Consider the following 13,946-nt stretch of genomic DNA (forward strand, 5'->3'; position numbering starts at 1 on the left):
TTGGCATTGCATAGATTGAGAGCTTGAAACAATGTTGCTAATTTGCACACTAAATATGAATGGGCTCCAGGTCAGCTTTTCACGGGATCGCTCGAGCCACTGAGGAGAAATAGGAAACGAAGTAACTTGTAATTAGCGAAGAACCAACTAGCCTACACGTGGGATCCCATTCATCAAACAAGATTTTACTTTATCCGGGATATATTATTCATCTCGCGTTTTGTAAAATCATTTTTACTCGGTGCCTGAAAAACGGCCTTTTAAAGTTGCCGCTGTCCATGGTAACGGATGTGATAGGCTGAACCAGGGGAAGAAAGAAACTCGCCTCGTTTAGAATAGCTGCGGTGCTGGAGTAGTCTACACTCGTCGCCTGATAGTTCCAGGCAAAACGGAACATTGACCCTTTTTTATTTGATTCGATTTAAATCCTCTTCTCAAACAAGATGTAACTCTTTTCAAAGAACAGACTAATACCTTTAGAATATCCATGTCGTTCAGGATAGCCGGGAGAGAGAACGTCAAGGGCTTTTCTACGAATGGAAGTTATTTGTTGTGAGTTGTTTTGAATATGTTATTCCGAAGTGAGTTTGTTTTTTGTTTGTCTCCGTTCGTCGTGGACCTTTAATTTGGAATCTATCGACGAAATCCAGATCGTCAAGGGAAACCCAGAGCGAGGATTCTACAAAGCCAGAGAGCTCACAGACCGGGGATTTAAATTGTTTGGTGTGCTCCGGGAGAAGCGAGAGTCAAAGAAAGAAATTCATGTGGCCATTCTCTCTTTAGCAAAACATTTTGGATTGCAGAATGAGCAAGGAAAGACCTAAGAGGAATATCATCCAAAAGAAATACGTGAGTAACTACTAGCCTATTATTGTCCAATGTGTAAAATAATTTAACCTTTACAAGTTTGCACGTTCATTTCGCCTGTTTTGAAGAAAATGCATAAACTTCGATCACGGAGTGTGAAGGTTACCATTAATTACACAGCTGTGGCCTATTGGGGCCGAATTTCCTTTTTAGATGGTCAAGTTGTAGAATGTGTTATCAATTAGACTTTATTTAAATTGTCGATTTATATTCACAGTGTCTGTGTTGCTTCATTTCTTCAACATCAGACAAGACGATGTATTTGATTATTAACTATCTATGGAATGGCAATGCGCATTCTGGAATCATCTCTGTACAATATAACAAACGACTTGTGTGAGGTTTATTGATTAAGTCAGAATTTTCCACAGGAGCTGGCTAATTGTTTTCAGAATGTCTTTGTTTTCTCCCATAGCCCCTTTCAGAGCCATGAAGACACAGCCATATCGCCCATGGCTGATTCCGGGTTCTATACCCCATGCTGAGTAGCCCTATATAAACTGTTATTTATAAATGAACACCTAGTTTTGCTATTGGATATCATAACAACATTCACTTTAGTTATGTTGATGCGACTTGAGAGTACCTGACTAGCACGGTCCGACCATGACGAGTGGACTGGAGCTCTTTAATTTTCTCCGTAGGGGGAGAGCGCAGAAAGGGGGTCAGGCAATTTAACATTTCCGTAGAATTTCCAATAATTTCCAATCGTAGTGGAACGCTCAGGAGGAGTTGCTTGTCTGTGTTTGTTTACTAACGTATATACGCAATAAAGGGTCTGATCATTTTAATTTCGCGTAGCACGTCTGTGTGACCTCTGTGAATGGGATATATTGCAGCCTGAGCTTGCTGAGCAAGAATGTTAGATTCTCGGAGAGTTTTTTAATTATTCGGGTTATCTCCAGTTAATAGTTTTTAAGCAGACGAGAGACCATGGATGCAACTAAACGAAATGTTAGCAGTTAGTTGATTAAGCGCTGGCTTGTTTATGGTGTAATTTTAAGGAGGCAGTGTTTCAGTCGCATTGCAGAGGTTCATGTGAAGGGGAAGCAAGAAGCGACCATTTTCTTTCTGCGATTACCTAATACCGGCGAATTTGGCAGAAGGGGGCGATACCAATGTTGTTAATTTCAAGGTTTTTACCCTCGGTGTAACCTACAACATTTAAAGTATTTTAAATTGGGGTTTAAAACAGGCGTAAGCTAGGCAATGACGTACTTTCAAACGGAGACACTCAGCACATCGCATGGCTGAGTTTAACCCTCACATTACAGCGTGTGTTCTCGTGTGAACTTTCCTCGCGTGAAAACAATGTGAAGTTATTATGAACCACAATGAATAATACTTTTATTTCAGATGTACCTTTTTTGTTTCCATTTAACTATTCTCAAAACATTTTGGCCACGTGTGGGCCTGCTGCTGACTAGGCTACTTTGTTTGTGGCCCACGATGCACTGAGAATAATCAAAGTCCATTATAACTGGCGATTGTTGCCTTCCCTAAGCGTTCCACTCCAATAACATGGTTGAAACATTATACTTTTATATTATGAGGTGAAATAATACTTAATTCTTGAAGTGTTAAGCATATAGTTTTCAAACTTTTGATTAAGTCAGTACATTTCCCCATGAGTTTGATACTATTTCTCCCCAAAATACTCACCTCTTATAACAATGCTATTAAAGTAATCAATGCATTACATTTCCAACTTTATTTTGGGGACTGGTGAGATGATTTGACAGTGAAAAAGACATGGGGAAAATTGCGGCTGAAGTCTAAAATTGTCTATTTTTATATTTTATTCTTAATTTCCTGCGTAATGCTAGATGTATGCTCACGTGGCTGTGTGTGGAATTGGACCGCACAGAACATGGCTTTCACATCTGCTGAGGTGCAGCAGCTGGGGTAGAAATCTGCTCAGACCAAACCATGCCAACAACAAAACAACCTGGAGGTGCCCCCCTCTCCTTGGGCCCCCCACTCAAAACGCAACACCCTCCCCCTCAACAACTCTTGGCCCCTCTGGTTTAACCTCCCCTTAATTAGCGTTAGACAATTATCCATGCTCCTGACATCATCAGTCAGGAAAAAAACGTAATAAAAGCAAACAAGGCAAGGCAATTACCGCTCCTTTGATAGGACACAAAAGTTCGAACAGGCCCTCTCAAATAACTCTGGTTTCTATGATGGCTGATCACTTTGCCTGGCAATTTGACAGACATTTAGAGGCACAAACACCTTCTCTCCTATTCTGAAATTCTATATTTGTATATTCAGTGAATTTGTGGGGGTGGGTTTAAGTCAGTAAGGTAGCAGCGCTAGTTATGTTTGTGGTGTTGTTTAACTGAACATAGCATTGAGAGGAGATGTGCAGCCAGGGCCAATTTGTCCTGACTAGGCTGTTCTCGGGGTGTGGTGGGATAGAGATGCCTCTGATTCAGGCTGTGTGGAGCTGCGCTGGCCTCTGTGTGGTGGGATAGAGCTGGGCTGTGTGGTGGGATAAGTACAGCTGCTGCAGGGGTCTTTACAAATGTAAAGAAGCTGTCAGTGTTTCATCAGTCGCACAACTGATGAGGGCGAAGTTGAGAAATCCACTGCAGTGTGTGGCGCACAAAAAGAGGAAACAAAAATAGAGCGGGGGCCGGGAACGAGGCCTGTAAAGGTTCCGTCCCCTCTCACCCTCCCTCCCCAGTCCTTCAACTTTACTATTTAAATGTGGGCCTCGTGTTCACCCACAAGGGTTTGTGGACCTGAGCATGAATGTGCTTAATTTAACCTTCTGTTTTAATGCAGATGGTAATTTATTTATTTTTATCCTTATTTTCTTCACGTGTGGTACACGGCAGAGTTCATAGTTCCTCTCTGAGGAGCCCTGGCACTGTAACTGGGTCAGTGAGATGATGTGAGGTAGGGAGGTTGTAACAGGAACGTTTCAGATACTTTCTCCTTACTCTATACCACTACCCTCCCTCGCACCTTCTCTTCAAGCGTTCTCAGTATTAGCTCTAGTTATATCCTCTCTTATATCGGAGGAACCACTCACACCACAGTACGTGGAGAGCCGTATCTCTTGGAAGGCAGGCAGCTGGTAGACACAGCATTTTGATTCAGTTCTTCTCAGTGTTTTGCTGTCTGCCAACAGACAATGTTCCACTTTACTGCATCGTTATGGGAGCTCCCCAAACTGCCGGTTTTAATTTGGGCCTCCGGTGATCAGCAGCAGCCAGCCCATCGCTTCCTATTCTCCGTTTTCTCTCTCTCCTCTCTGTCCTGATTTTTATGGCAGCTTTACATCACACACCCTGACCCTCTTACCCACCCTGACCCTCTTACCCTGTCATGTAATGTGACCTTTCTCTTATCAGATGTTATCATCTCGGGACAATCTCTGCACACGCCACAGTTCCTCCTTTGTTAGTTAGACCAACCTGTTTCTGGGCAAACTACCAGCCAGGATCATGCCTTACTGTACCAGGCAGGTGAACACAGTGTAAGGAATGTGCTCTGCTGTATTGATGTGGGTAATGACTGTCTGTGCGGAGGAGGATGTTTCCCTATGGACTGTATCCTGTCTAAAATATACACTATCATATGTGCCAATATTCTGAGAGGACAATGTGTCGGACATTGTGCTGTATTGAAAGACTGTTCAGGATATATAAATAATCTCACTTAAACCATGTGTATTCTGGATCTATATATATGTGTGTGTCACGTACACCACATTCTCACTGAATGCACCGTTTCATTTTGCCCCATGATTTATGTCGTGTTACTCCTGTGGGTTTGGCCGGACAGCTGGACAGCCTTGAGAGGACACAAGCTGTCTACACAACGTGTGTGTGTGGCAGCCACAGCTCATCCGTCCAAGATCCCTGAGAAGCTGAATCAACATCTGAGATGTTTTTGGTTTGGCCTTAACATGCTTAAGCTCTGAGGAGGGAGGACACTGGACACTAAGCTGGACAGTAGTAGGGAGGCTCCATAGGTTTGACTGGAGGGCAGAACAGGGGTGACTGGACTGTCACTAGAATGGAGGCCATTATGAACACGAGACCTTGACCTCACCAGCTGAATGGATGAGGTCATGTTTAGAGATCTAGTGAGTCTCTACTGACTGTAAAGCCTAATGAAACTGTTGGTGCTGCAGCGTCCTGCCACCCAACCACTAACCTAACAAAGCAGGCCTCGAAAGACACTTGAGTCCCCACTTCTGTTCTTCGGGAGAAACGGAAGTTAGGTTGAAAATACGGTATCTTTGAAACATGAAAACATCCACTTTCTATCTACCCTGCGGAGAGTGTCCAACCACAGACAGCAGGTCAGTTTTCTACGCTCTCGGTCAATCCGGTATTATCCCCAGATCCCCCTCTACCACTCGGACTTGTCTTCATCAGGCAGCAGTAAGCCTCCAGGGATAAAGCAATAGAATGGAGCCTTTGATTATATTGATCCGCATTAGACTCTTAATGCCTGTATGGTTACAAGCTGCTCAATGGGAAACGAGGAGGATATATCTTTTTTTTTGCGTTATTCAACATGATTTATAAATCATTATACTCCATGTCTAAATATAGTTTACATTAGACTGTTGATAATCATAGTGCTTAGTGTTATACCTGGTTTATAGGCCTCGTATTTACTCATACAGTATCTGAGTCGTAGTGCACTCATAACAAAACTCTTATGGGGTTCTGGGTTTCCTCCAATTTATTCTCTATGAATCATGAGTGATGCAATCATGGTGATGTTTATAATGACGCTGATATTTCATATATATGGGTGTATAATATCTTTGTTTCCTGCCAGAGAGCTCACATGGACCTTTTGGCCACTGCTCTGTGTTAGATTGGCACACTGACTTATCCACAGGTTGTTACATTGTAGTCAGCGTTTCTCAGATGTCACATTTACTGTGACGATGAAGATATCTTTTGACTATTTCCATTTTTATTGCAGCCATTTTGAGGCCTTTGAACAAGCCTGGGTCGTTTCTGAAAGATGACCTCCCTCTCAGTGCATGTTAATGCAGCCTTTTCAACATGCATCAGCCCCTTAGAGGACAGGCCTAAATCTGGGTGGCAGCTCCCCTCGGCTTTCTACGGTAATGAGCTTGTCCGAAAGTGGCTACATTGTGTACTCGGCTCACTATGAACTGCTCGAGTAGTTAGGCGGGCTGCATTGGCTTTGTGTGAGCTGTGTGCAAAGTGAAAGCGGGCTAGAGTGTGTGTGGGGGGGGGTCTCAAAGGTGGGGAGACAAGAAACAGTTGATTTTATTTTTAGGTCAATGGAGACAAGTTTCAGAGTTACAGCTCTGTGTGCTCCGTCGCCGTGAGAAACGCATTAGTCTCCCGCTCCATCTTGTCTTGTAATAGAATACGGAGTGGCTCTTAAAAAAAAAAAGTGATTCATTCGGTGTCATTACTCAGCCAGGTACAAAGAGCTGAGCGACGCCATTTCCAGTGGGATCAGCACGAGAGCAGAACGCTACGGCAGTTCTCTCCCGCTTAGCCAGAGATTCTCCTCCAAACTGCTGAGGGGTTGGCGCTGTTGCGGGGGGCTCTCGCTGCTTTCAGCACTCTTAGATTAGTTTCGTGTGTTTATGTATTCATCATCTGTTTGGTGGGAGATCCGTCTCCTTGGTGGTTTCTTCTCACTGCACTCTTCCCCCATTTTGTTGTTCTCGCTTCAGACTGCCAAAGGAAACGTTGGAAGCTTCCCCAGATAGATGTCATGCAGCTGGAGTCTAAACTGTGAATACCTCGCCTCTCCCTCGCACCATAAACAGGCACCCTGTGCTTTGTCCCTGTGGGTCAGCTAAACGCATGAGGCCAGGAGTTTGGTTAGCCACACGGTCTGTCCCTCACAAATAGCATTAGAGCGATGCTGTTGCCTTGGCGGCCTGAAACATGGAAACATGAAGATGACTCAAAATATCACGTGGTTTCATAAAGCACTTTGACAGATGTTCATTATGACCTAACAGTGAGATTAATATTTAAAATAGAAGAATTTTCAGAAATCTGATTGTCTGTCAAAAGTAATGTCTTTGATCTCCTCTCTGCACAATGGCAGCATTTTAATGGCACTTCTAGCTGCTAAGTTTCCACTAGGCCTCACAGCAGGGTACTGTAGTGTTTGGTACACCCATGGAAGGGAGCCAAAGCCCAGGCTGAAGGGCTGGCCCTGCCCCCTGGCCCTGGATCAAATAACAGGCCCAAAGGCAGCACTAAAACACAACCTGTGACAGTCAGAGCAAACTAAAGAGGATAGAAATAATTAAATTGGGCACTGTCGTAGCTAATGACCGAGCCGGGTCTGGAAACTGATTTTAATCACTTCATGGAGTAAATGTAGCTCATGACAGATTCATATACTGTACACGCAGAGAACAAAGCCTGGCTTAAATCCCATTACATAAGTCATTTACAGCTGATTTACACTACAGCCATTTGGGCCCATAGATATCCATCTAGGCCTACAGTCTAATCTGACAGAGCGCAGTATGAGATTAGTAACGGTTCAGTTGGTCATCCTACAGCTCAACCCAAACCAACTGCCATGTAATGTCAACTGAATCTGGAAGTCACCTTAAAGACAGGGTAACCATAGTGACCAGAAGTTGATCTTTTTTTATACACCGTGCCATCAGAGGGGGCCTAACCACTCCGTTACTATAGCAACTGCTGGAGTGGGGCAGAACGGTACGTCTGTCTGTTTCAGACTTGACACTCAAGTGTCTGAACATAGTGGAGAGCTAAAGTTAGATTAAAGTATCCCTGCACAGAATGTACTGAGTGGTGGTTGTATAACCGGCTGAGAGACATGACTTACTGTGGTGTGAAATGTGTGGCAATTTACACTCCGCTTGTGCTCCAAGCATTTCACACAGCAATAACTAAGGTATTGTCTGACAGAACGAGCTGTATCAGGCCTTTAATAGCATACTATTGTATTTTGAATGAAACCATTACCTGCTATTGTAAAACAGAGTTCCACTGAAATCAACTGTGGCATTTACTACTATCAGCCATTGTTGCCACATTTACTTGACTACCTGAATGGAGAGGGAGTGGAGGAGCGGCAGCCATTTAGTTTCCTCTGGCTTAGTATTGAATGGTCTTACTGGCTTAGTGCTCAGACATAGTGGAGTGGAACCACCGTTAGACTCTCCTCCTTCAAGGTTGGCTGAGTACCTTTATCACTGGACAGTCTGCCAGACCCGCTGACTGAGGCGGCAGCCATGGTTTGGTGTGGGGCTTTGGGTGACTGACTTGGCCTGATGGGACAGGAGATGTGTGACTGGCTCTCCTGTTTACTGTGACATTGGCAGAGGATCCTGTAAGGGGTGACAGGTTTGTCTGTGTGCCTGAGACAAAGTACATTTATTTCACCTCCAGCAGGATCCCTTTTGAGCTCAATTACCAACAAGCGGGAGAGGAGTGAGATAATGAGAAGAGCGGGAAGGAGGCGAGAGAGGGAACGAGGTATGGGTCAAACCAGCTGCTCCTCTCTGTACAATCTCTAATCTGCTGGAGATTCTTCCCTCCTCTCTCTGTATCTCATCGTTTCTCATACATCATCATAATGTTCTGCGCATGGATCCAGAGTATGCTGCCTCACCGTAACACCTCCCCATCCTACCCCTGTCACCCCTTCCCTGGGCCTCTTCTCTCCTGCAGTCCCCAGGCTGCCGCAGGGTTCTTTGTGAGGCAACGGGCCAAGCTGTGAGGTGAAAATCACTTCTTAATTGCCCATTTTCTGCAGCTCTGTGCCAGAGAGGGGCTTTAGTGTTGTGAGCCCCGAACATCCTGAACAGCTCCGCTAAACACCTGGCTTTGTGTTGATAGCAGGCTGGCCCACTGTAATCTACAGTCATATGGCCCTGCACTCTGAATGGCCACTTTCATCATGTGTTTCAAAAACATTGCTTGCGTTACAGATGTAAAAAGCATATCAAACATCCTTCCTCCCACTGAAGTTTATACAGTGTGAGAATTGCCAGAACAATCTGAGATACCAAATATTTGTCCAGGCTATGCTGGCATGGAATGGCCCTTTAAAAAAAGATATATGTGTGTGTGTCTTTGTTTTGCTATTAGATCCACCTCGGTCTTGTTGTTCTACATTCGAGAGTGTGGGAGCCCATATGCAGTACCACAGTGCAGAGCCAGGCTGGGGCCCCTCTGTGGTCAGTCAACTGTGTGTGTTCTGCTGCGGTCGCCACCATTACCAGCAGAGTAACGGCTAATCTTATCTACCTGACAGTTAGCATTACACTCAGCTTTCTCTCCTGCTGCCATCTCTTTTGAGCATCACTCTACAGTTCAGCCACACTGTCCCCTTGCCCTGTCTTCCTACCAGGCTGCTCATTGTCTCAGATGAAAGAGTGCTTTAGTTACAGAGTTGCAGTTTCTCCCTCCCAGTCAAACTGGCCTGTAAAGTCCAGGCCAGCTAATCGCTAGCCGCTTGTATCGGTCACCCACAGGGTGTCCTGTCGGTACACTGGGCCTGCTGCAGGAGTGCGGAGCTTATAGCTCCAGTAAACCACATGAAAACCTCTCCACTTAATTTTTCTTGGCCCTGATATTCACTGACCTGAGTTGTTTTCCTCCAGCTAACAACTAGAGCAGTGTAGTGCGACTACAACGTAACATAATAATTTAATCTCCCAGCATCTGGCAGGCGACTCTGCTCTCTGAAATCCACCCACCACTGGTTTTATGGGGCATGAATCTGTTGAAGCCACGGCTGCTGCTGGCTGACTCGCTCTTCTCTCCTGTTGTAAATAACTTCTCTCCATCAGAAATATTAGTCCTTTTATTATGGGTCATTTTCAGGCCTACTTTGTTTGAGCGTCTGAAAGGAGAATGACTTGTGAATGAAAGTAAATATGGTTGAAATGTGAGGGTCATATGGCTGGACTATATTGAGTAACCGTAGTGCTGAGAAAAAACAAGTGACATTTTCTGCTGCTGTTCTTTTGGTTCCTGGAACATGGCTGGTAGGTTGGTTAGGGGTTAAGCACAGCGTTTGTATACTGTGAACCCTCTGACCCTGATTGGACGTTTACAGATGGGACAAAGCAGCTTAGCGTCTCGGCTCAGTCAGGGCCTGCCGCCTCACACTCGCGTCAACACAGCTTCTCAACCGCCATGATGGAGCAGTGATTGTGCATGATTGGAGCTGCAGAATGCTCCTCTGTTTTTGTGGTAAGAGTAACCCTCCCACTACCCCTCCCCTCTGCCTCCCTGAGACACGTTTTTCCCGCTGCTAATTGACTGTGTGAGCATGGCTCTGGGAGCACTGTGCTGCATGGCTCTCCCTGGCTGTCAATCGCTCTGCTTGGTTGTGAGAGATGGCTACAGAGCTATGCCCTGTTCTGTCTGTCCTAAAACCACAGGACTGTGATGCTGCCACCCACACATGCATGGGACAACCACCTACCTTGCCCTGTCCAACTCACTCCAGAGAAACTGAAATTCTCTTCAGTCCATGCCACTGAAATGGATATTTGAGTTTGACTATACTCAGTTTATAATGTATTGGGGCTGGTTACTTGTCTTTCATTTTTATACATTTCTAAATGTTGATATTATACTGAACAAAAATAATAAATGCAACAATTTCAAGGATTTTACTGAGTTACAGTTCATATAAGGAAATCAGTCAATTGAAATAAATTCTTTAAACCCTAATCTATGGATTTCACATGACTCTGCAGGGGTGCAGCCAGGAGTGGGCCTGGGAGGGCATAATCCCATCCACTTGGGAGCTAGGCCCAGCCAATCCGAATGAGTTTTTACCCACATATGCCGCCACACCCTATTACAGACAGAAAAACTCCTCAGTTTCATCAGCTGTCCGGGTGGCTGGTCTCAGACGTTCCCACAGGCGAAGAAGCCGGATGTGGAGGTCCTGGGCTGGTGTGGTTACACGTGGCCGTGAGGCTGGTTGGACGTACTGCCAAATTCTCTAAAATTGTGTTGGAGGGGGCTTATGGTAGAGAAATGAACATTAAATTATCTGGCAACGGCTCTGGTGGACATTCCCGCAGTCAGCATGCAAATTGTACGCTCCCTCAACTTGAGACTTCTGTGGCATTGTGTTGACAAAACTGCACATTTTAGTGGCCTTTTATTGTCCCCAGCAAAAGGTGCACCTGTGTAATGACCATGCTGTTTAATCAGCTTCTTAATATGCCACACCTGTCAGGTGGATGGATTATCTTGGCAAAGGAGAAATGCTCACTATGAGGGATGTAAACAAATTTGTGCACTATTTGAGAAGCTTTTTGTGCATAATGAAAATTTCTGGGATCTTTTATTTTGGCTCATGAAACAAACACTTTACATGTTTATTTTTGTTCAGTATATAAACATCAAAAGGTATACAGTAGCCCTTCATGCTAGTTTAGTTTAATGTTCTCCCTCACCAGAGAAAAGCTAGTCTAAACCATACTGTTTTATTTCACGGTCCTGTGAAATGAATTCATGGAAAAGCTGAAGCCGTGAGTGTCTGACTCTGCAGTGTGCATATTCTCTCCCTAAATGAGGGCATTGATGTATGAATAACCTGTCGGAGGAATTGATTCCAAAAGCAGCTGTCTCCTCCTCAAACACATGGCTGTTCCCAGTGAGCCCACAGATTGACAGCCAAATGGAGGTTATCACCTTCTATCAGTCAGTAGGACGTCTTGGCGTCTAAACCTCTACCGCTCCCTGCTTCACTTTTGTATTCCGGGCCAAGTGTTTTTTTTTCTGTCTCACAAAGGATTTGATGAATAGCTTTAATACAAGGTTTCCGTTTGCTCTCTGAGAAAAATAACGCCAATACTTTAAACTGAATGTGCAAGGGTCATTTTGTAAGCTGTAGCACTACTGCTGCCTTTTTCCTACTCTAGAAACTCCCCCTCTCTGTGGTTTCTCTTTCTCCTCACCCCTACTCTTTTTCATTGCCTGTCTCCTCCATCCATGCTGCAATTGTCTGTTCTGAACGAGACTCTAACGCCACATGCCTCCCTTTTGTGTGTGAACCTGTCCCTTCTGTCCCTCTAACCTGATGTCTGCAGGTGTTTGTTGTAAACGGTGTGGTCAGCCGTGTGTGTGTGTGTGGTCAGCCATGCATAGAGTAGCCCCAACTGTATGGTAATATGAGACTAGTCATTGTACAGCAGGGATTCTACTCTGAGCAACAACATGGATCTAGAAAGCACCTGAACCTTTATTCTCTTCACTCATCATTCAGCTTCTCTTACAATGGCTGATTGACAGATGGCCATATTTAAGGTTGTATAATTTTTTTAAAATGACAAACAAAGGAGAAAGGCATTAAATGTGCAATGTTAAAGGTCTTGTGTCCTGTGATTTAATGGAGCTAATGTATTTACAAAGGAGGATGGGACTGAAGCGGATTGCCAAGCCCAGTATCAATGTATTTTCTACGTTGAACTGGCTTTTATTCCTCAAGGCTGTTTGGACAAAGGCAGTGGTGTCTGAATAGGGATGCGAGATATTCACAGCTGTGTTCTGCTGAAGATGTTTCCTCTATAAAGCCACTACAGACAGGGGAAAGAATGTTGGAATTAGAAACGGATGATTTTCTAAGGACAGGTACACAAAAAAAGTATCCTTGTAAGAACACACACCACACTTTTTAATTTTTTAAATTGGGAAATTATAATTTATTCAATGTATTCATAATACAAAAAAATCGTATCTCATCTGTACCTCTTCTACAACTCTGAAATAATTCAATAGTAATTCAACTGCCCGTTCACAGTAGAGGAGGGCATGCGCTGTCAATCAGCGCCTCTTTTTTTCCATCTCATCAAAGGGCCACTGCTCCTCCTCACACGCCCAAACCTTTCTCCTCTCTTGCCGCATGATTCTGGCCAGGGTCTGTCTCACGGCTCGGCTCCTGGCGGTGTGTTTGAGCTGGTACATTCTGCTCGCACTCCCAAAGTCCCGGGTCGCCAGCCTCCACCTGTGCCATCCATGGTACAGCCTGTACAGATCGCTGGGTATAGGCACGCATGCAGGCACACTCACACACAGGCCATATTTTAAGATGGCCGAGTTGTGTTGTGTGAGGCAGGCTGCTGTTAACACCTCTCTGTGCGGAAGGGAAGGGCCTCTTTCTTTGTTTCTGCTCTGCTCCCCTCGCTGGAGGAACGAGGGAGTACGACGAGGGGAGGGAGAGCCCAAGGCAGAGAGCCACAATGACATAACCCCCCCCCCCCCCCCCCCCCCACCCACCTCCCTTACCCATCTCTTACTCTCCTCACCAGACGAAACATTTCACCTGGTCTTCTGTGGAACTGTGTATCCCTAAGCAGCCATAGAGGAAGTGACCATCTGCCTCTTTTACTCCCAGTTCCCTTCCTGTAGTGATGATTGAAAAGTAGGTCAGAGCAGAGACCTCGTTCAACTCTGTTCTGTGCTGCGTAGAGTGGACCTGCGTAGAACGATATGCCTATGCTGCCTCAGCCTCTCTGTTTCTGTTCAGTGTTTCCTTCCGCCAGCAACCAGCCTGACATCCCACTGCTTCTGAGCCGCTAGGCAAGAGGCCCAGGAGGCGTGTGTGTGTGACTGTTGAAACCCTTGGCTTGGAGGGGTCTGTTCAGTGTCCTCCTGAGTGGTTGAGGTTGGGGGGAAATGGCGAGAGGTGCGGAGGATGATGACTGCTTCTCCAAAGTGATCGACGAGAGCAGTTGGTCTGCAGAGGAGAGGGAGGAAGCGGGAGAGACTAGCATGCTGCTGCTGTTGTTAGGGGATGGGGGAGAATGGGTGGAGCCACCCACATGCCTTGGCCAATCCCTGCCAAGCTGCCTGCTCACCCTGCTGTGTAATTGGCTGATGTCTCCGTGGCAGAACAAAGTGCTTTTGATAGGCGAGCAGCCGTGTAACCAGACTGTGGGGGTTGAGGGGCTCTGGGGGGGGATGTCTCCCTCCTCTTCTCCCCTGTCTCCCTCCCCTGGGTATTTTCATGTGTTTAAATGGCTAATAAGAGCTGAAACGAGAGCTCAAGATGGTACTACTGCTCTCAGGACACTCTGTACCATCCTGACTATGATGCAG

The 13,946-nt window shown here is 45.4% G+C and overlaps 1 protein-coding gene across 2 annotated transcripts in view; it reads left to right on the forward strand.

Annotated features, from left to right (window-relative positions):
* The first annotated feature begins 319 nt into the window (after nt 1-319).
* The window catches only part of LOC139558538 (protein Jumonji-like), a 93,952-nt gene continuing 80,325 nt past the window's right edge, over nt 320-13,946 (forward strand). For both annotated transcript variants that reach the window (XM_071373711.1, XM_071373712.1), the window contains exon 1: nt 320-849. In XM_071373711.1, coding sequence (XP_071229812.1) covers nt 805-849 — 45 coding nt within the window. In that variant the 5' untranslated portion in view covers nt 320-804. The remainder of the gene's footprint in view (nt 850-13,946) is intronic.

This window comes from Salvelinus alpinus, chromosome 29, assembly GCF_045679555.1.
Source record: "Salvelinus alpinus chromosome 29, SLU_Salpinus.1, whole genome shotgun sequence".
NCBI classification, from domain to species: Eukaryota; Metazoa; Chordata; class Actinopteri; order Salmoniformes; family Salmonidae; genus Salvelinus; species Salvelinus alpinus.